Source organism: Pelecanus crispus, chromosome 13 (genome assembly GCF_030463565.1).
Source record: "Pelecanus crispus isolate bPelCri1 chromosome 13, bPelCri1.pri, whole genome shotgun sequence".
NCBI lineage: Eukaryota > Metazoa > Chordata > Aves > Pelecaniformes > Pelecanidae > Pelecanus > Pelecanus crispus.
The window spans coordinates 23,043,707-23,066,345 of NC_134655.1; the positions used below are offsets into that span (position 1 = coordinate 23,043,707).

Here is a 22,639-nt window from a genome sequence, read left to right on the forward strand (position 1 = left end):
CCCGCCTCCCGGGCCGCTGCCCGCGCTCCCATTGGCCGCCGCGGCCGTCACTCGGCGGCTGGGCCCATCTCGGGCTCCCCATTCATGCAGTTTGGTTGCGTGTTGGTGTATTTTACTGTTTGCAATAAAGAGGGGGGGATTTTTTTTTGTTCAGTTTCTGCTGCAATTAACTCTTGGTCCCTTATACATCTTTCTTTTTTTTCTTTTTTTTTTTTTTTTTTTTGCAATTCCGCAGCAGGGTTGAAACAGTTTTTTTCGGTGGTCACATTTATTTTTTTTTATAGATACCTATATATTTTGCAATCAACTATTAAGGTGCAACTATGCCCAAAAGAAAGGTAAGTACAAAAAAAAAAAGAGGGGAGACAGATGGGGAGCGAAGGGGAGAGATTAAAGCAGCGGTGGCGAAATTAGCCGTGAATTTTTGCGCGCGCGCGCGTGTGTGTGTGGACTTTTTTTTTTTTTTTTGCATTTTTAATTTTTTTTTTTTTTTTGGCGGGGGGTGGGGGGGGGGGGGGGGTTCTGTATCCTAAAGCGGAGCTGGGACCGGAGGGAGAGGGTTAGGGCGTGTGTTGGGGGGGTTGCTCGGCGCGGGCAGGGGAGGCTGTGAGTTCACTTCGGGCTGTTTTGTTTGCAAGGAGAAGGCTCGAGCAGTGTCTCCATGCTGGATTACAAACAGCCATAGTGCTGCTGCTGCCCCTGTGGAGAACACAGGCAGGCACGGAGGGCTCTGCCGCTCGCCCAGCTCCCAAAACCCCGGGGCCGAACGGCCCCAGCCCTCCGGGGCCACCTCGGGGGGCATTTTCGACCGGATCGAGCCATTCCCCGGGTGCATTTAGGTCTAAACGATGCCTCTTTCTCCTGCGTTTGCCTTTGTTCTCCTTTTTTTTTTTTTTTTTTTTTTTTTTTTTTTTTTTTTCCCTCCTCCTCTCCCACTTCTTGTCATACCAGATGGTTGTGCAATGGTAATTTGGGGCCATTAGGCGGCGCAGAATTTGAAAACGGCCTTGAAGGAAAGCGGGGAAAGGGGAATTCGCCACCGTCTCTGTAGGAACTTTCCAACGGCGGGGCCGCACCGGCCCGGCCCCCCCCGCCCCGGCTGAGGAGGAGGAGGAGGAGGCGGCGGCGGCGGGGCGGCCGCCCCCTACCCGGGACCCCCGCTCGCCCGCGGGGCCTCGGGAGCGGCCCCGGCGGCCCCCGGGGCCCCCCGGGGGCCGCCGGGGCCGCTCCCGAAGCCCCGCGGGCGAGAAAGCGATCGCGTCGCCCCCGCCTCGCCGACATCGCCCTTGCTCAGGGCCCGCGCCGACCTTGTTGTGGCCGGGGATTTGGCGGGAACATTTTAAACGCGGCGACGCCTCGGCGCGCTGACGTCGCCGTGCGTGCGTGCGTGCGGCGCGGGCGCCCCCCCCCTCCCGATGCATTGTGGGAGTTGCAGTCCCTGAGGGCAAAACATGGCCGCCATCGAGCGGGGAGAGGAGGCGGGTGGGTGGGTTGGGGCCCATCCGCCCCCGGCGTTCCCCTCACGGCCGCGCCTTCTCACCTCCATCTCTCGCTTCCCTCGCAGGCTCCAGCTGAAGGCGAGGCAAAGGAGGAGGTAGGAGCTGCTCTTCGCCGCCTGCCCCCCGCTCCTCCAACAACTTGCGTGGCGCTCCACAGAAATGACGAGCCCCGGGGGGGGTGGGTGCAGGCGCGGGGCGCCCAGAGGCCTGTCGTGGGTGCTGGGTGTCCCGGCTGCGGCCGAGCCCAGAGGCCGCCCCTTCCACTGGGCCCGCGTTCCCTTCCGCCGTACAGACAGCACCTCGGCGGCAGAGCCTTAACGGCACAACTAGAACTAAAGAAACTTTACCCCTTAACCGCGGGTTAAAAGCGCGGCGGCACAGGGCGAGAACCGCGGAACTAAAGCTGCGCTTTTGGGGAGTCAGCGCCATGACGCCCGTAATCTCGTAAAGCCTCGAATGTGTGCGGGGCTTCATGGCGTGGGGCGCGGGCCGTGTTCTTCCGGGTTGCGGTTCTGAGAAAGCACCGCTTTGTAGGCTCTCTGAATTTTAGTGACGCGTCTTTCTTTACGCAGCCAAAGAGAAGGTCGGCTAGACTATCCGCTGTAAGTATCTTCGTTTACTCTTTCCATACTACATCGCGTGGGACGCTAAGTTCTGGGCAACAGTTATAGAAAAACCATTTGGTTTTTTTTTTCCACCGGTATCGTGAAAGGCATGGTTAGCGTATTGCAATACTTAAAAGGAAAATTCCCGTTCCGCGTTCCCAGTCCTTGGGTATCAGCACGTCGCAGGCTTACTTTTAGACGTTTCACGTGAGATACAGCATCTGCGTTGGTTAACATTCATCTGGACGCATGAGTATCCAGAGTCGAGGAATATTGATTCCTACATGCGTTCCTTCTCTGTAGGTCTTCTCCGTACAAATGCCTGCCCGTAGCTCTATAAATTACCTGCTCTCTCCTTATACTTGTAATTTGCCCATTGATTTTGCAGGCCCAACTGTTGGCTAAACTGAGAGCTAGAGGGTGTAAATCTATGTTGTGCGGTAGGGTTCAGCCCAAAGTCACAGCCTTACACAGGCTCCTGGCATCCTTTTCGACAGACACTTTGTGCACCCAGCCCTTTTTTAAGCCGTCTTGGAAATGCCAACTGGATAACGGTTGCTATTTAAAAAAGACAGCGCTTAATTTTAGTGGAAGCTAAGGTGCGTATTCATACGTAGAGTTATGTCCAAATGTTAATACCTTTCATTTTTGACAGCCTTCAGAGCAGACAGGAACACCCAGACACAGTAATGATCCCCTTACTACTCCCGTCAGCACCCGTACCATACCCGCTGTAACACACGTCAGGAAACGTGGGTTTGGGTAATGGAAGATACTGATCCGTCTCTGGGATTTACTCCTTTATCCTACAGAATGAGGCAGACAGCTCTAATGGATTTTTTGTTTGAATAGTTTTCAAGAGTTACCAACGTGTCGCGAAAACGTTTATAGCGTTCATCTGACTCTGATTCCTGTGTATGTTTTGTGCAGAAACCTGCTCCGCCTAAACCGGAGCCAAAGCCCAAAAAGGCAGCACCTAAGGTAAGTGCTTGAGATCTCGTGAACTGAAGTTACACTTTTCTTTCTCAAGGTGTTTATAGGGGGGGAAAAAAACATCCACAACTCACCGTTTTGGTTTTTCATAACTTTCTTTAAAGATCGGAGACTGAATTATGTGAGTTAAAAGAATGTGAAAGATGTAAAGATGATTTTATCCAATTCCTAGCGAAGGAATGTGGTAAACTGAACAGATTTTAAATTGGTTGCGGTGAGGCTTTACTGCTTGCCTTGCAAGGCCCTTCTGAAGTTCCGTATAATGCATTGTTGGGAAAACGATGCCTTGAATAGAGATCAGAGACTCAAGTAGAGAAAGCATTGAAAATCATGCTTTTAATTACAGTTTCTTACTATGTTTTCATTCAAAGGCACTTTTTTCAGTTATCAGTTCATCAAATTTTAATCACTGGAGATAAAGTTCTACAGACCCGTTTCCTTAAGCTGGATATTTTTTGAAATGTCAGCAATATTGGCATATCTGACAGTGTAGTTAAAAAAGAAACTATTTAAAACTCCTTTGTGCTTCGGAGCAAGAGTTTGAAATGTAAAAGGGGGCAGTTCTGCAATCCGTGAGGTATTTCTTTATACTCCCTTCCTGTCACAAAATTCCCCGGCGGTCACAGTTTGCAGTGGTTTTTTTAGATCTATCTGCAAATATTCAGATTGTATTAGGATTTTGCAGCTGGGGAAAAACCAATGACGACAACAAAGCAACTTTAGTGTTCTTTTTAACCTGTCCCCATTTTCCGTTGTGGTTTTGGATGGTCATACGGGCAAAGCGCAGGTGCGAGAGACGCTTTAGTTACAGCAGGGGATGACGGGCTGGGAACCAGGAACTCTTTTCCTGTACCTTTAAAAGGCGTTGTAATTGCATATGGCACAGCAGACTTCCAGATGATGAGAAGTATTCTGCCTCCCTCCAAGCCTTGCTATACGGAGCAGCAGAGATGTCACGAGAAAGGGACAAGAAGGAGAACCCCGCATGTCGTTTTGGGGACCCCGCATCTCAGCTCTGTGGTCTCAGTGGTGCGCAGAGCAAATTTTTCACATCTGCGTCTTGGTCGTGCAGCTGGATTTCTAGATCCCATTCCGGAGCGGCAGGGGAACCTAGGAACCCTGCTGCTCCGCATTCCTGTGGTGCGAGCGGCTGGCGCGCTCTGCGTTGCATCTCCCGCTGAGTGGCTGCTCCCCCGGGAAGAGGAGAGCCCACCGCTGGTGGTTGCTCTTCCAGCCCAAGTGGCAGAGAGCTCGCTTGGGGGTCGAAAAATTCAGCCTCTGCTGACGACCCACGCAGAGGTCAGTGCAGCTGCGTACGATGCACGTTGTCAGTATTTTCTTTTTTTTTTTTTTTCAAGTTCGCTTTTTTCTTTTTATGGAGACATCTCAGGGTTTATACACAAAAGCTGCCTTAACCGAATCTTAAAAGTTGTGAAAATAAGCATTCAAAAGCTAAGGACTGGAAGTGACTGTCAGAACTTAGTTCGGTGCCTTGGTGCACGAGCTGTATGGTGCGGTCTCCCTCTGGGATCAGACCCGGTTTAGTTCTGCTGGGAGTGGTGCCCTGGTCATTGCCCCCCAGTTGCACTCGGAAAGCGTCGGTCCTCGTGCTTCCAAGGTGCTGGTTTGAAGCCAGGATACCTGAGCTGCATTTTTGGCTCTCTAGAGCTCCTAATACTGGACCAATATCTGTGCAAAGGGGGATGTAGTAAGAATTGTGCAGGCATCTTTAATTCTTGTTTCCCCCAAATGCTTAACTTGACAACCTTCAGGTTCTTCAAATGGTTTTTTTGTGTGTCAGACTAGATTTCAGCTTTTAAACTTATCTATATTGAAAAACATAGAGCTGGGAGAAAAGTTTTATCCCTTTATAAAACCCGTGACCTTATTACTGAATGGACGTTGCCATCTGTATAGAAAAATTGTTCAGGAAAATTAATACAATGGTATTAGCTCAGAACTAGCTGAGAGGGTGGATGAAGCTTGGAAGTTGAAAAATAACATTGTCTCCTTGGGTATTTTTTTTCCTGGGCTCACTTTTGTGGAAGGGGGCTTGATCCCTTAGAGAATAGCCGTCAGCTTGTCCCCAGAAGGCACAGATCTTGCAGAACAGAGCAGAGATCCCGGGATCCTCACCCGCAGCCGTGTGCTGCGAGACACCTTCCCTCCTCCGCTCAGTCCAGCCGTGGAAGCCGGTTGCTGTGGATTTTCCTTACCCAGCAAAGAGTGGGCTACAGAGAATTACAGTTTTAATACTTTGCTGTCTTTTTTTAATGGGTTAAGGGAAAAGATACCCTTCTTCCAACAACCCCAAGTCTTTAAAAATCCTTCATGGCTTACATTGGAAGAGCGAGTGACTTTACACGCCCGTGCTCGTGAGTTTGGAGCATTTGGTGCCGCCGGAGGGAGGAACCCTTCACAGCAGGCTGCTTCTGTGTGTCTCAAAGGCCTGATGAGGTCTGTTCGAGTGACAGAGAGCAAACCGGTACCCCAGTAGCATTGCAATTCTAAATCTTACTGCCACACACTACCAGAATACTTGGGTGCTGATATTACTGTGATATTTATCTTTTTTCTGCTTTTCTTGAAAGTTGGAGGACGGTTCAGCCAACAGAGGGGGAAGACGAGTGAGCAGAGGCATGTGGTTCTCTCTCCTCCTCCGGTGACTCTCTTCCTTCTCTGGGAAGGAGCCGCACAGGTCGCTGATAAGTCAGTCCCCAGGGAGGAGGAGAGGCCTGCTGAGAGTGGGCGCAGCCCAGGAGAAGGGGGCTCCTAACACCCCTTTGTAGTAGAGTTTCCCATCTGGGCTGAAATCCCTCGGCAAGGTCAGACTGGCGAGTGGGAAGTTAGAGAGGAAAGAGACCCCCACCCATCTGAGCGCTACTAACCTCCCGTCTTCAATTTTCTGCGTTATTGTAGGAGTCGGTGTAAATTTTGGTGAGTTTTTAATCATCAGTATCCTTGAAGAATCAGGTGACTTTGCCCCTTATACTCTGTACCCAAGTTTACCCTTAGCAAACAGCTCATTTTACATGTGAATTAATTTTGTACAGTAAGAAGCGAGGTGCTGAAGTAAGAAAGTACACTTTTTGTAACTTCTAGTCACTGGGACAACTCCATCTTCTGAGTAGAAAGAGAAACATTCAGTAATTATCTGTTTATCTTCACTTACCTGTGAGTAGTAATTTTGCAGATGTTTATGGTTCCTTTGTCGGGACTAGGTTAATCGAGCGAGGAACTAAGCTAGTTTCCTTAGTGCAGTTACTTATTGGCAGCAAGAGATCCTCGGAATTGAAACTAATGAGAGTCGTGCTAGTTGCTGCCCTGGGGTCGGGTCTGACCTTGCCGTATAGAAAACGATGACTACCGAAGTTGTAGCATCAAGTTGTGCTTTGATTTAGCCTGATCCACATGGGAGAAACTGCGCTTAAATAATAAATGCAAAGTTCTCGTCGTTACTGAGGTGATGCTGTTGAGCCCCCAACTTGTCTATCACACTGATGCTTTATTACAGTAAGGAATATTTCTGCCAGGGGGAAAGTCCTTTGACTGCAGCTTTGTTACAGTTGTCTAAATAGGCATTAATAGCACATCTGAAGTATTCTGGTATTTCCACTAGTTGTACATGTGCTTTTTGTTCTGCGGTATGCCTTTCAGCAGTGCAGCAGAAACACAGGCCCATTCAACTCCAACATTTTTTAGCTAATTAAATTGAATGCGTATTTAAAATAGGAATCCTTTTAACCCCGGCCATGGCTGCTTTTATATTATGCTCTTCCTAGTAGCGCATTCAGGACAGAGTAGAAGGAAAGCGCTGCTCCGCAGAAACTTTCATCTCATCTTTGTCCATAGGAAGTTCAGCGTGTAGAAGCAGGTTGCGTAGACGGTTTTAGAGTTGAGAATGTGCGTATGCAGATGTACGAGGTGGAAATAAGCATTTACCGTATCACACTCTCTTTTCTTAACAGAAGGAAAAGGCAGCAAATGATAAAAAGGAGGACAAAAAGGCAGCAACAAAAGGGAAGAAAGGAGCCAAAGGCAAAGATGAAACTAAACAAGAGGATGCTAAAGAAGAAAACCACTCTGAAAACGGAGATACCAAAACTAATGAGGTACTTTAGCTACAGTAAACATGGGAATAAACACAGATGTATTGGTAATACATCTGCAGGAGCTAACGATCGGGCCTCCTTGTCAGAACGTGGTGTGTTTCACTGCCGTGCTGTAAAGACAGACCAGCTGCAGTATCGGCACAGGGCAACTCCCAGGGAGAGCCTGAAAGAATAGCATTCTCCTTCAAACTCATCCCTGCTATGCGATAGAGCCCTTCCACAGGTGGGCTGTGCTGTCGCAGTGTCCCTCTCGGGGTTGGCACAAGAGCAATGCAGAATATTTGGGGAACAGTAGAGCTCAGTAAGATTGCTGTCCAACCCTGGGCTGGCTTTGCATATCCTCCCTGGACTGCTGGATTGCCTCTTCTGCTCAGCACGGGTTGGTACTGTGCCAGAAATCTGGTTTTAAGTTTTACACAATTTCTTTAAAACAATTCTTCGCCTCAGAACAATTCAACAAGAGATCTGCAAAATAAACTTGGTCTTGTCTCTTGATCTGCAAGCCTCTTTCTTACAGGTTCTTACTGTGTCAGCTGCTTACCTGAGAGCTGCCGTTTGCTAGGACTAGCTACGAGCTTCAGTCAGCTCCTGGTGGCCTTTTCCTAGCAGATTTCTTGCTGATACTAGAAGCGCAACGTTTGCTACGGGCTCCCTTTGCCCCTGTAGGCTCAGACTAGCCTGTTGTCTTCTCTGTTGCTTTTGATTTACAGCGCTCTCTCTTCATGTGTTGAGTATCGTTATCCAGTTAACGGGTCGTTCATTCTTTCCTTTTTAAAACTAATTCAGGAGCTTTTTTGCTAAATACGGGGCTAATGTACTTCAAAGGATCTTTGATAGGAGCTTTGCAATTTTGATGGGTTGACTTAAAAAGTCATAGCAGGCATTTTTATAGAAAAGAGGTGAGAACCAATTTCCCCGAAGTTTGGACAATAGACGAGGATTGCGGTTTTACGTGTAATTCTTACGCTTCCCTGTGACTTACGGAGATGAGGACTTGAACTTTCCCTAGCATGTGATTGATCCCAGTCTAAAATACCTTCTAAACTTCTGCCTCTTTGGCGGCACTTAACGTGCCAAAATGAACTCGATCATCAATTAACACTCATCTGTGGTTTAATTTTTAGAATTATCAGCCGACACGTTGTTGTGTTGATATTTGCTGTAGTAGCCGTGCATTCTTGTCTATCTACGCAAAATGTTGTCCGTGTCTGTGCTAACAAACTAGTCTCTCTCTTTGATGCTTGTTAGAATGGAATCCGATTAGCATTACGAATAATATTTCTATTCTTCCCAAACACTTTTGTAGGCACCAGCTGCTGAAGCATCTGATGATAAGGAAGCCAAGTCCGAGTAATGTTAACCCTGCCCTATATCTCCATCATTTGGTATCCGTACCTCCATGCTGTATTGTTAACAGAGAGGAATATTTTTATCAACTATTTTATAAATGCAGGTTTTTTTAGCATGAATTTAATTATGGAACATCTTCATCTCGGTTACTTGGGAATTAAATCCCTAACAAACAAAACAAAACAAAAAAAAATCATTGTTTTTAAATTTTGTGATTGTAATAGTTTGTATGGTACATGGAAAGAATAAGTGGTGGTAGCTTTTGACTTCTGTCAGTGTGTCCCTTTTTGTGTAAGTCATGCTTACAGACTTCAGATTTTAATTTTTCCCTTGTATGTGTTGTATGGTTTCTTAAAGTGGGGAGGTCTCAAAACAAATAACCGTGTTAAACATTCCAGTGGTTCTGTGGGTTGCTTTTATAAAGAAGGTGAGCTATTTTCATGAAAAACCTAAGAGCTGGAAATCTGTTGTTTCCCAAATGTAATTTTATTTTGTCAGTTTTGAAAAAAGAAAAAAATAAATAAATAAAAGTGTAATCATGTTTTTAAATGAAATACAAACATTTCTTTTAAAAGGGCAGGTCGGTTGTATGTACCCACTGTTAGGAATTTTGCTGGATTTATCTTAATAAAAAAGACTCCTCAAAAGCTGATTGTGGTTTGTTGCTTGTGCTGCAAACGTACTGCTGGAAAGCTACCAAATTCCGGAAGAGTTGCAGTAGTACAGAGCTTCAGGCCGAGCGAACCGATGCAGCCAGCCAGCTTTGGGCCGGAGCGTGCTCAGGGCTTGGGCCCTCGTCTCCGTCAGTTGTGTAAACAAAACCGACTTTATGGGCGGCCGAAACGGGAATAGGTGATGTCAGTGCTGGCTTACGGCAGCCGGGAACTTCAGCCAGCGCTTTCAGATGAAGGCTGACCTTCTAAATTGTTCCTGACGCGAAGGTGGGGTGGTCCAAGGCATTGGACAACCTGGGGTTGTCCAAGACGCCTTAAGCGTTATAGACGTTACTACAAATTCTGAAGGGTATCGTCTGGTTTTCTTTTATGTGCCTGTTAACTGAGTATGATTTTGAGGGGGGGTCTTTCCTCTTAGAAATACTGCAGAAGCTTTGAGACTACCACGTTTACATCAAACCCTTAACAGTATAACGTAGTTTTCCGTTGATGTAGGAATGTTCGCAGTCCCGGTTAAAGCACATACTTCCATAACTGTTGTTTATAATTTTCTGCTTTAAACATGTATTACTCAAAAAATGTTGTCTTGGACTCGCTTAGCTTCTCCTAGCCGTGATAACGTGTGTGTGTGTGTACAGAAGTGCTTTCCATTAATGTGAGCTTCATTATTCTGGGAAATGACGGCTAGGCTCGACAGCAGTTAAATGGGGGTTTAGTATTGGTTTTACCTCGCCTCATTTTTGTTGCCGCAGCTATTCTCTGCAACTTTTTCAAGGATGCTTCAGATTTTCTGCTTAAAGCCTCCTTTTATATAAAGTCTCTTCACATTGATGACCAAATACATTATATATTTAATAAGAAGAAAAATGTCCGCAATGCAGAAACCTTATCTTTTGCATGAAATTGTTTCGCGGCCCAGAAATGTGAAATTCCAAGAGCTTGCGCATTTGATCTCATATCCGAAACCTAACTCAGCGTCTCAGTGCGTAGCGTCTCGTATTAAATGTGTGTTTCAGGATCAGTATCCCAGGGCACTGGCTACTCGATGGTGTTTAATGTGGATTTCATTTTCAAGGCCTAAAGCAGCGGGGATTTTTATTCCTGCTGCACCACCTTTCATTCTGTAGAACCGCTCTATAAAAGCAGCAGGGATAACTGAGCTCGATCTGCCTCAGCAGTAAGGGTGAGAGAGTATTTGGGGGCCTTTTCTTTTGCAGTACGTTCCCTTAATCCAACGCAGCCTGGATGCAGTGACTTTTGGGGGTGCTCCATAGTCCGTCCTGCAGTGAAAACTGATGGAGAGAAGTAGCTGGAATGCCTTGCCTGGTGGAAGTGTGGCGAGATGTGGGTAAAACCGGGGAGATTCTGAATGTCCCGGTTTGAAGACGATCCGGCAATAGTTCAGGTGTCATCCCGACCCTTCTACGTGTCAACATTGTTTACTGAATTTAGCCTGCTTTCGAATAATAAAAGATCACTAACGAGCACAGCGGCGTGCTTCGGACGCACGGTACAATCATTTTTAGGGTCTGACTGAATGCTGCTTGAAGTCGATGAGAAATACCAATGATGAGAAATACGCTGTACTGCTTCAGGGAGAAGATGCATATGGCAATGAAATGTCTGATACTTGCATATTCCCCCCGCCCCCAGTGGTTTCTCTAAAAGGGCTTAAAATAGCAAATCTGGTTCTGTGAGGAAAGTGAGCCTCCTTCTCCAAGTCTCGGGACCGTTGAACCATTTCTCCTTGGCTTTAACCTCTAGTCGCGGAGCGTCTCAAGCATTGTTATTTAAATAACAGCAGCCACTCTGAGCGTGGCTGATACTTTCTTCTTAGCAAAGGGCTCATCCGTATGCCAAGGTGTAATCAGCCCGTCATATGCTAATTGAGGTCATTCTGTGTGTCAAGTCATGTTTCTCCATTTTAATACGGAGGTTGTTATACAGAAACATACAATTGAGTGTTTGGTTTTGTTTATTTCTTCCTCTTCTAGTGCCAGGGCGCGAGTTGTTCTTAATTCTATAACTATTGTTACAATCAGATTCCTGTTTCAAATAAGTACAGAAAATTGCTTAAGAACTTCTCAAACAAACCTCCTTGCTCAAATTCATAACTTCTCTGAGCAATGGGGTATTGAGCGAGTTGCACAACTAAATGGATGGCCTGCCTTCTGCCAAATCCTCATCTGTTGGCCCTGAACGTCTAGACGCTGAATCAAAGGCTAGCTCCACGTCGGCTCACAAGCTTTGCTTAGTTTATGGTTGTCCGAAAAGTAGAGGTTTTGAAGGGAGAAAGCTTTTTTGCCGACCGGTCAGTTGGGCGTACCTGCTTTCGGGTTTGGTTGGAGGATGTGGGGAATCTAGCTTGCCCGCAAGCCTCGGCTGGCTGTTCGGCAGCGCTCTGGGTGCAAGCGGGACACGGTTGCCTATCCTGACGCTGGTTAGGAACGATTCACACAACGGCTCGGCAGGCGAAATGGGCTGCGGGACTGCGATTATCGTTATTAATCGTAACCATTACAGACCTTAGAAGACGCGGGACTTTGATTATCGTTATCAATCATAACCATTACGGACCTCAGAAGATGCGACGTGGCGAACGGATTCGTGAGTCTGAAGATAGCAATGGCTCTGAGGTGGCATAACGATATTTTTAGCTAGGGGAAGAGATTAAAAGCGAGGCTGGCGACAACGTGCAATGGCGAGATGCCCGGATAGCTCGTCAGTTATTGGACAAAATACACGTGCAACGGTTGACTTGGATTTTGCAGTGAAACCTGCTGAAAGGAGCCGATACTGCTGGTTATGCTGCTTTAGATATTCCTTGGCGTGCGAGGTAGTTTGACAAACCTGATGTCCTGTTTCACAAGCGGACGGTGAGCGCTACCGGTGCCGTTACCTGCGGAGCAGGAACCCTACGAACGATGAAATCTCACGTGCGGAGCAAGCCTGTGTGTCGAGGCGAGCGCAGGCTGTGGGTACGTCCCGCTGTGCTGAGTAGCGTTGGGCATTTGAGTGACCAGGTAGTGTGTCGGGTGGGTAGCAGGGTGGTTTGGGTGGGAATCCGTCTCCGGGGCCACGTTATCCTCTCCGAATAGAGACACCGATGGTGTACGGCTATAGAGTCAAGGTTAATACAGTGAGACGTCAGTGAACAGCGACCCGATTTTAGCGCAAGGCTGGAGGGATCGTGTTAATGCTTCAGACCCGTCGTACTGCTAAGGAGGTTCATCGTAATGGTTTTATTTAGTAGCAATCATTGGGCAAAGCGAGGCTCTTGCCCAGGATTTTTTGTTTTGTCGTTCTCACCAGGCTTGGTGCGTTAATACCACTCACGATACAACTTTTGGTGCAGGCTCCCAGTGCAGCATGGGGCTGAGGTAACTTCAGGGTGCCTTTAAAGTTTAAGAGAAAGTAGTGAGGCTTCCCGTTCCTTGCAATAATGCACGTTCTTACAGGATCCTCAACAGAACTTGGGCAAGCGTTTGCTTATTGCTTCATCAGAACGGCTTAGAAAAACACTGCTCACCATCCTGGAGAGCGAGGTTTGAAAGCAAGGAAGCGTCTCTAGATTTCTTCCTGCTGTCCGTCATGAGCAACGTGCGGGAGCAGCATGGGGGGAGGAACAGGAGAGCAAAAGCACGGCTGCCATCAGCAAGTAGAAAATGAAAATCACAGTGAGGTCCTTGGGATTTAAAAAAAAAAAAGAAAAGAGGGTCACTGGGGGAAAGAGAACAAACCCCAACCCCCCGAAGCACGCGCAAGGCAGGTGTTGGTAGGGACATCCTACATCCACCTTCGCTCCTTTGGATGAAGTGACTGCACGCAAAAGCCAGAAAATCTGACGGGTCTGATTTTCAGATCAAGAGCAACTCCCTGGTCGTTATTGGAGTTACATTGGTGTTAATCTGATGAAGTAGGAAGAAAATTGAATCCCCTGAATAGAAAGGGATGGCTCTTCTTTCTCGTCGTCCCAGTGGTGATGTTCCTTCCCCATGCAGCTGGCGCGGCCGCCCTTGCTCTGAAACCTGATGCCCTGGACGGGCTCCAGGGAGCCGAGAACAGCCCCCGGGCCCCGCCGCTGCACCGCTTTCGAGGAGCCTCTCGTTCTGAGAGAACAATGTTGACGTGGCTTCTGGCCAGGGACCGTCCCGGTGCCCGAGAAGAGAGGGGAGCCGGTCACAGGCGAGCGCTGAGGTGGGTGACGGAAGCCACGGGTGCCTCGTTGGGCCACCGTCCCTTGCTTTTCAAGGGCTGCGATTAGGGTTGGGCTTGGGGCGACTCAAGTTGGGGCTGGGGAGGGGACCAGTGTCCTCTCGAGCTCCCGCACCCTTTGCCTGCCCCCATTTAGCTGCCCCCGCCACGGCTGCTGGAACAGGACAGCGAGGGGCCGGCGGGAGAGGATCTCGGAGGAATGAGCCGCTGCCTTCCTCCGGTGGCACCAGCGAGGGAATTGCTCGCAACGCGCCAAATGGAAATCCGTAAGCGATGTCCAAAGGCATTAGCGCGAGCTTCGGATTGACGCAGCACCTGAAAGCAGTGAAATGAAGTAGGTGCTTATGTGATATGAAAGGAATAAAATCGCAAATTAGAAAGCTCTGTTTCTAAAAGGGTGGAAATCAAATTGACACCATGAAGCTCTCAAAGGCGTGTTAGTACAATTGGACACATCTTAAACGTTTCCAGACGTTCTTAAAAAAAAGGGGGGAGGCGTAAATAACGCGGGCAAAAATGCTGTATTGAAACCTAAAAATAGAGCGGTCAAGATTTAAACCAGGTTCATCCCGCTGGAAACAGGGAATTCATCTCCCCCAAGGAGAGCCCGGCGTGGCCTTGCTCCTCAGCCAGGCTCCCCCGGAGCGGCGAGGAGGCTGAGGTCCCTCCCGGAGCCGGAGCGAGGGGCGTGCGGCGCAGAGAGGTGCGAGAGCTCCGGCAGAGCGCTCCCGGGGTGAAATTCCTAAGGAATTCTCCCAAATTGGAAATGCCTCCCGGTGCTGAGGCACAAACCGCTTCTCCCTCCCGGCGTCAGCGTCCCCAGCGCGCAGCCAGTGGGTGCCAGTACCGTCCCAGGGCACGGCTTTTTGGGTTGCCTCCCTCCCGGCTGAGCGAGGTGCGTTGCTTCCATTAGGCACGAAGGGTAGCGCAAGCCTGGAATTCACAGTCAAAGCTGCTCGTAAGTTATCTGAGAGCCCAAATCCAGAAAGATCGCCGGGGTTTTGTTTGTTTAACATTAACGATTCGGGGAGGGGGTGGAACTACATTTCTCGGAGCTAAAACCAGATGTGAGACATCTTAGCCACACAGCTTTCTGGTTCTCTTCTGTTTGTTTTCCCCCCGGTAAGATAAAAGCAACTGCAGAGAAGGTTTAGATTGCGGCAGCGCTCGGATTTCATCCTGGCTACAAGGGTGCTGGCAGATGCTGCTCTGCAAGACCACGAATGATCTTTTTTGTTTTACTGATACGGGGGCTGCCGTTCCCCCAGGCGCACGTCTTGGAGCTGGAGGGGGGCTCAGCCCAGGACCGAGCCTCAGCTTTCCAGCCGGGCTGAAACTTTGCTCGGTTTGATTTCTTCCTTCAGAGAACCGTATCTGCCGTCACAGAGGTGCCGGCTGTAACTACGTCGCCGAGTCGCGGTTCCATTTTGCACCGAAAGCATTGCCTCTGCTAAGCGGGGAGAGGCTGGAGTCGCCACTCCAAGCCTCGACAGCCCGGTCCAAGGGAAATCCTGCAAGATCTGCCTTCCCCTAAGGCCGCCTCCTACGAATCTTTCCATGCTGCAAACAGAAATTTGCAAATCTAGGCCAAGCTTTCCCTGCTCCGGTTTCACCACCCGTGCTGTTACGGACCGGTTGTATCAGCGTAGCTCTTTGGAGTCAACACTGACTTTTGTGCTCTGTGTTTATGCCTGTGTAGCCCAGGTCCTCCTCTCTACCTGGAACATTACCCTGGGAGTAATTAAAATAATTAACAAGTGTCATTAACTGGTGGAGGGTACAGGAGAGTTTTAGCACACTGTATCAGCAACAATTAAATAAATTGCCCTTTTTGTCTTGCAAAGAATTGACAGACGGGGGGGAAGAGGAGGAGGGAGATGTATAGACTCATGCGGTGGCACAGAGAAAGCGAATAGGGGTCGATGGCTCTTGTGTCGGAGGACAAAGCGAACAAAGAGGCACCAAATGAAATTACCAAGCGGCAGATGCAAACCGAACGTATTTCACACAATGTGTAATTAAGCCGCGGAACTCGTTACCCAAATGCATCCCAAAAATCGCAATGGTGTAGGAAGGGATTAGGCACATTCTTGGAAGAGGACGCGGTGGGGCTGTGGAACGCAAAGCCGCGTCCCCAGTGCAGGACGAGCCGACATCGCAGACTGCGGGAGGCCGGGAGAGGACCCGGAACCGTCCCCTGGCTCTGCCCCTCCCCGTCGCCTCCGGCCGGCGCCGCGGGCTCGTGCGCGCCTTTGGGCTGAGCCCCGCTGGGCCGGGCGCGCTCCTGGCACCTGGAAAGGAGGAAAGCTTGCACTCCCTCAAACTGCACGTGTCTCTGGCTGTTGGTGGGGACGGGCACGCAGCATGGGTGCGACCGAGGTACTGCAGGCGGGTGAGCCGCTCTGTGGGTGCCTGCCAAGCCCTGTGCTGCCGGCCCCTGGCTTCTCAGCAGCCGAAGCCGAGGAATTGCTGCTGCCACCGACGTCCCCCCGGGTGAGCACATGTCCAGGAATCTGGTTCTCCACTGGCGCTGAATCACGGGCTCCTCCCTAACCCCCCTCACGCAGGGGAGGATGCACGGGAGGAGAAGGGGCACCCCGTTCTCCTGCCCTTTGCAAAACTCCTTCCCGAAGCGCGTCCCCCCAGGCTGGCAGGTCTGCCCGGTGCTGCCATCGGCTGCTGTTGCGTGGGCTGAAGTTGCGGTGAGGGCCGCCACGGGGTTGGAGGGAGGTGGTCCGGATACCCAGCCCTCACCGTTGCTCGGTTTGGGCTCATGAAATCTTTCCAACTCCCTTTTTGGCCCGTCTTGACTATAAATCTTTCTAGCTTCATTTAGCGCTCTAGCCTCTAGGTGGTGGTCACGTCTGAATATTCTTGTGTAACTGTGCTGCAAACTGAAGGCGATAATCAGGGAGGGCCCTGAGAGCTTGAGGTTCATCAGCTGCCTGGGGGGGTTGACGACACCGTGAGCAGGAGCAGGTACCGCAGCTCCTGCCGCGTGCCGCCGGGGCATCGGTGTATTTAACACCGCATCCCTGGGGAGGCTGCTCCACAGGGTTGGGTGTCATGGTGGGAGCACCGGTGTCCCAGCTCCCACAGCAGAAACACCCGGCGAGGCTGCACAAGGGCAGCAGAGGCCAGCGGGCCAGCCGTGGCGTGAGCCGGGGCTGCAAAGCAAAGTGCATCCGCAATTCTCCCCCATTGCTCGGAAGCACGACGTCCCTGCGAGAGCCTGAACCCTCCGCGGTGACAGGCGCTCCTCCCTGCGGCCTCTTCCATGCAGAAACTTTGGGTCTGCGTGTCCCCATCCTCCGGTCCCCACCGTCGGGGACCAGAGGCCGAGTTTTGGGCAGCCAGCTTGCTTTCCCTCGGGATGCGGCAGAACCTGCGGGCGCTGGCTGATGGGTGCCCACCGGGATGCCCACGCTTTCCTGCTGCCCCGGGGACGGGGACAGTGGCTTGTGCCAGCCCTGCGGTGGAGAAGCAGCAAGCAAGCACTCTTGTTCCATTTTGCACGTCCTACTTCTGTGAGCTTGGAGGAAAAGAAACGGCAGTTTGTAGAAATCCAAGCGGATACGAAGATGAGGGCATCGCTCTGTCGCAGTCAACAGAAGCGTCTCCATCACGTTTAAGAAGGTGAGGATTTCATTCTCCAAATCTGTGTATAAATTTAACGTGCCGGATAAATGGTGATAGTTCTCCTTCGTAAGGAGAGCTATGGAAAACCAGGCCAGCTGAGCCGTGAGGCGGCAGGGTCACCCATGGAGGATATGGAAGTTAAAGCATAGCAAAGCCCTCCTGGTGCCCCGCTCTTCTTCCGGAGGTTCTCCACCTATAGCAGGTGGAAAGCAGCACCTAGAACTTGCTAGAAGCTGAAATCTCAGTAGGATCGTATAGGATCATCGTAGATCTACCAGTTCTGCTTCAAGCATGCCAGTTCAGCTCAGCTGCCTTTTTTGATTGAAATCTAACACCTCTCCTATGGCCCAGGTCTCGTGAATAGATGTGTTTTCTTTTTAATTGCTTCCTTGGATTTTTCAGTCAACGGGCAGCTGTCACCGACAACGTCAAGGCAGAAAACTCGGTCCTGCCCTGGCTGGTTAAACTTTGGTAGCACCGTACCCTCCGCCATGCCCGGGGCGCTGGCTGCACCCATTCGTTATAACACAGCCGTGCTAGCGCGCGCTCATTTCTTTTTATTTAGTATACCTCATATTTATCTTCTAGGATTTGCATGAAAGAAACTCCTTTAATAAAACAGAGTGATGATACAGGAGCTAAAAGAGGAAAACGTGAGAAAAGAGGCTGTCATAGAAAGATCTCTTGCACATCCAGCCCCGCTGCCTCGCGTGTCACGGGAAATTTGTCCGTCCGACGTGAAAACAGGGTCGGAATCGTTCAAAGAAGGCAATATAGCTCATCTTTCGCCGGAGATTTATTTTAAAGATCCCTGTCTTGGCCTTAAATGAGCTGCAGGTGCCAACTTGCCGAGCTGTCCTTTGATCCCGCGAGTCAGCTTTGTCCCATTTTCCGCAGAAGGAGCTTCCGTTTTCACGTCCACGGCGAGCAGCTGGGACACACGCGAGCGTGCGGGCACTCGGCTCCGTGACTGCGGATGCGCGGTCCGGTGCCTGAGCGTTCGAAGCTGTAATTAATGGGAACGGGGGCACCGAGTCTTGCACCGAGAAGAGCCCGACGTTACGTAAAGCGGGCTGGAAATGATCTGCGCTGGAATACCACGAGAACAGGGTCCTGCAAGAGCAGCCTAATGAAACCCAGAGCGCTGAGTGCTGGCAGTCCCAGTGCTGTTAGCGACGAACAGCCGAAACAAAACAACCAGCTTGCTTTCGTAACGCTCTCGCGGCGTGCAGCCGCGAGCCCAGCGGTGAATCGGGGGCAGACGGCACCCGCCGGCGCTGGGCTGCCGTCAGCCGGCTCCGACCCGCCGCTGCCGCCTGTACCAACGCGGCGTAGAAACGTTACCGGCAGAGAACGGGTTGAAAGGTGTTGGGGAACACGTGGCGAGGACGGGCAGGAGCCTCGCTTTGTGTTTGCAGAAGGGGCCCCGGTTTGTGCCGGGGCCGGTGGCGGTGGCTTGCGCGCCGCGGTCAGCTCCCAGGGATGTCGGCGATGGCCACGGCGCCGATGGATAAATTAAGAGGGCTCTACGGAGGCATCTCGCCAGCACATTTTTCTAAAGGCCAAATATATTTTATGGAGCGGATAATAATGGCTCCGTATATCTTTTACAGCCCACGGAGTAGGCTACACACGTCTTAAAAATGATCCAAACGCCTGTTTGGACGGCCGGCAGCGCGAGCTGGCTTCGCGCCATCACAGGACGTCGGATGAGGAACACGCGCTGCAGGCGCTCCCCGATCAGTGCATGTGCTGGTTAGAGCGAGTGGTTGTCATCTACGGGGCCGATACACCTCGTTTCCGCCGGCTCCGGCTTTGCAGCGGGGTTGACGCTCGGGCAGGAGCCGTGCCTTCAGCCCAGAGAGCCTCGTGCGGGTCGGCGTTGCGTAGGTTGGCGACGCTTTGCCTTTTATCGTTGTCCGTCGTGTTGCGGAGCATCTCGTGTTTCCCTGTTCCCTGCTTGGCCTCGGCTCATCCCACCAGGAACACCGGCGCGGTGGGAACAGCAAACCCCCCGCAGCCAGCGGGCTCCCGGCCCTGCTTCCCATTTCCAGCCCCGTCCGTAACGTCTCAGTGGGACTCGCTGGGTGCTGCCCTGGCTTCGCTCCCCGTGCCTGGCACCCATCCCCGCCCTGGCGCCCGAGCTGAGCCGGGACGCCCGGTGCCGGCTGCAAAGTCTCCCGACCTCAGCATCCCGGGGGGTTGCCGGGAGAGCAGCAGCGTGCCCACCGGTGCAGCAGCGATGGGTGCTATTTACAATATTTTATTTATACTTTTATATATATTTTAATATAAACACCTAAAATTATATAATATATCTAAAAATGTATTAAAAACATACATAACGTGGTTGTAGGTCACAATTTTTCTACCAAGAGTGACTCCCATGGTGGAAGCCGAAAGCCCTACGTGATGTCCCAGCACCCAGCCCGTGTCCCTCGCGGCGGGTGCCACCGGGTGCCCCCCACCCCGGTTCTCCTCTCCCTGGGCGAGGCCGGCGGGCGCAGAACCCGGCAGTTTTGGTTATTGCACAGTTGGAGCCCTCGACTCCCCGGCTGGCTTCAATCAAGATCTGCATGACAAAATCGCCGGCGCGAGCTCATTTTGGTGATCGCTTGCACCAGGAACCCTATGAGTTTCATCAAAAGCTTGGATGATTTTAGGTTTTTATTCATTAGAGCATTGGCTGACAAAGCCCATGACATCACCCCTTTGGAAGAGAAATTCTCTGCAGCTGCTTGTGTGGCGCGAGGGGTTTTGTTTCAAAATAAGACAGATTTTTGTTTCTTTCTTTCAGGGCAATTTTCCTCCCAATTGCTGCAAAACTGTATGCTAAAAGGCTTCAAAAGCGGCAAGGAAAAGGGCAGCACGCAGCAATTTGAACCGTTCTTTTTTTTTTTTTTTTTTTTTCAAATTTCCTTTCCAAAGGCCTAGGGGGAGGAAGGAGAGCCCCATTACCCCGCGCATCCAGCGCGCCTGGCCAGGCGTGAAAAGCAAAACCAGCGTCATGGCCATGGCAGATGGCACGGAGCGGGAGGGAGGGCTCCGTCCCCGACCTCTGGATGGACCGCGCTCCTAATTAGCTCCGGAGCAGAGAGTAATTAAACCCGGAGGTAAGGCAAGTGATTACTTTTCCTCGGCGGGCGCTTGCAGGGGAGAGCGGGCAGGGACGGGCAGGGATGGGGTGCGGGAGCGGGGCTGCCCCAGAGCCGGAGCCGGAGCCGGATTAATGCTGAGAAATCATTTTCATCCCGCTCAGCCCTCCTGCGCTGCCGGGGACTCCGCCAGCTACTCCTTCTTGTTCTCCAAATGACCACAGCCTGCAGAAAATGAAATAAAATGTGGCGTTGCAAGGAAATCCCGGTGGAAAGGAGAGAGGCAGAGTCTGGACTCTGTGCCGATGACATTAAAACGTGACAGACTCAATTACTGAGCATTGCGACGGCACCTAACTATTCACCGCACCGACTTGAACTAGCCCGATGTCGGAGCTGTACCTTTCCTTTCCTCCTCATCAGTCATTTTGGACTATTTTCTTACACTAGATAACCTCATTTCTTTTAATCCACTTCCCTCCGTTCGCTGTGAAAGAAGCGGTTGGGAGTAAACTATTTTTGTTGCTGTCGAAACGGGTGCAAAGCTCTCACAAAGCGAGATGTGTAGAGTGAAATGCACGCACGGTCCTATGAAGAAATATTTTAAGTTCTCCATTTGTTCTAATCAAAAAAGTACTCAGGGAAAAATTCTGAGTATGGAGGGTAACTTTGATAGCTGTGTGTCGCTGGATATCGCCACTCGAAAAATCATGGAATAATTGAATTGTTTAGGTTGGAAAAGACCTTTAAGATCATCCAGCCCAACCATTAACCTAACACTGCCAAGTCCACCACTAAACCAATTAAGGGGAGAGTAATAAATTCATGTTTCCTGCCTTGGTGGCTGGATTATTTTTTAATGAAAATAAAACTAGGAATCACTAAGGTCGGAAAGGATCTCTAAGATCATCAGTCCAACCATCAACCCAACACCCCCATGCCCACTAAACCATGTCCCAAAGTGCCACGTCTACCTGTTTTTCGAATGCAAAACAACAGAAACAGAGTTTCAGTGGAAACTCTGACAACAGAGTATACCCAAAGCTCAGGAAGCAAATAAAAAAGGGAATTTGACTTTTTTTCTTTTTTTTTGTCTTCCAAAGTATGGCTTAACATCCACAGCTGGAGGGAGCTCCCAGTTTGGGTCCAAATGCCGGGGCTGGGCTGGGCAGGTCCCGCACAGGGGCCGGGGGCTGCCGCCGGACACGGCGCTGGGCTCCCGCACAGAGCTGTGCCCCGCGGCCGCATCCTGCTGGGGCTGCTGCAGCCTGGCCTCCCACTGCGCATCCCCCGCTCTGGGCGGGGAGAAGGCTTTGCTGCAGAAATTATTGCTGGGCTTTGAGAGCGGGGTAGGTGCTGGGGAATAGAGTCATTTTTATTCCAGAATTAAGGTGTGAATGGCAGGAGAGGAGTCAAAGGGGAAGAGTTTTTCTGCAGCCCCTCAGCACCCTGAGCCATAACTATGATTCTATGAAAAATTTCTTCACAGAAAGAGTGGTCAAGCATTGGAACAGGCTGCCCAGAGAGGTGGGGGAGTCCCCATCCCTGGAGGGGTTCAAAAAACGGGCAGAGGTGGCACTTCGGGACATGGTTTAGTGGGCATGGGGGTGTTGGGTTGGTGGTCGGACTGATGATCTTAGAGATCCTTTCCAACCTTAATGATTCCCAGTTTTTACTTTCATTAAAAATAATCCAGCCACCAAGCCAGGAAACATGAAATTGCTACTCTCCCCTTAATGGGTTTAGTGTGGACTTGGCAGTGTTGGGTTAACGGTTGGACTGGATGATCTTAAAGCTCTTTTCCAACCTAAACAATTTGATGATTCTATGATTCTATGATTCAGACACACCTCTTCCCCAGAGATCAAACCAGCTCATTTGGAAAAATTTCTTTCCAAAAGCTCCTGGAGCTCGCTTGGGGAAGCTGGGCGTCATGAGCGGCCAAGGGGCTGCTGGCACCGACCCTCACCGCTGCTGGGGGTTGCAGCTGGAGCGTGCGGGGCAGCTCGCCTGCATTGCTGCCTTGGAAGCACAGAAACACCACGGCAGCCCCTCCATCCCACGAGCCTTGGGGCTGAACCCAACGGAGGGGGAAAAAAAGGAAGGACTTGTTTGAGAGATCTAAACGCCGGCTGGGAAAAAGCCTGACGCTCCGATTTCCCTCTCTGGGTTGGTCCCGGTGCCCTCACCATCGCAGTCCGACCCTGGGGATGCTCCCACCCGGAGTTCACAGCGAGAATGCAAACGCCGGGAGCTGGGGCTGCTCCTGGGAGCTGCCAGGACAGAGCCCAGCGAGGCGCAAGGATGGTGCAGGGGCTGTGACGAAGGAGAAGGATCGCAGCAAGCTCTGCAAGAGGAGCTGGAGTTACCTTGGGAAGGGGACAGGAAAGTGGGGAAGAGCGATGGCTTTTTGGGGAGGGAGAGATGACAGCAGGAGTCTCCTTATTCTCCCCTGGG

General features: G+C 50.7%; 1 protein-coding gene across 1 annotated transcript; it reads left to right on the top strand.

The window, feature by feature from the left end:
* Nucleotides 1–323: 323 nt before the first annotated feature.
* On the top strand, nt 324–9,186 carry HMGN5 (high mobility group nucleosome binding domain 5). The gene is made up of 6 exons (XM_075720602.1): nt 324–338; nt 1,565–1,594; nt 2,072–2,101; nt 3,035–3,085; nt 7,066–7,209; nt 8,516–9,186. The coding sequence occupies exons 1-6, from the start codon at nt 324–326 to the stop codon at nt 8,561–8,563; spliced, it is 318 nt and encodes a 105-aa protein (XP_075576717.1). The 3' UTR covers nt 8,564–9,186.
* Nucleotides 9,187–22,639: the final 13,453 nt, after the last annotated feature.

What these genes read in the sequence shown, in the direction of transcription:
- HMGN5 (XM_075720602.1), top strand. An exon ending in AAGGCGAGGCAAAGGAGGAG is followed by an intron (nt 1,595 to 2,071) that starts GTAGGAGCTGCT and finishes TTCTTTACGCAG; the next exon opens with CCAAAGAGAAGGTCGGCTAG. An exon ending in CCAAAAAGGCAGCACCTAAG is followed by an intron (nt 3,086 to 7,065) that starts GTAAGTGCTTGA and finishes TTTTCTTAACAG; the next exon opens with AAGGAAAAGGCAGCAAATGA.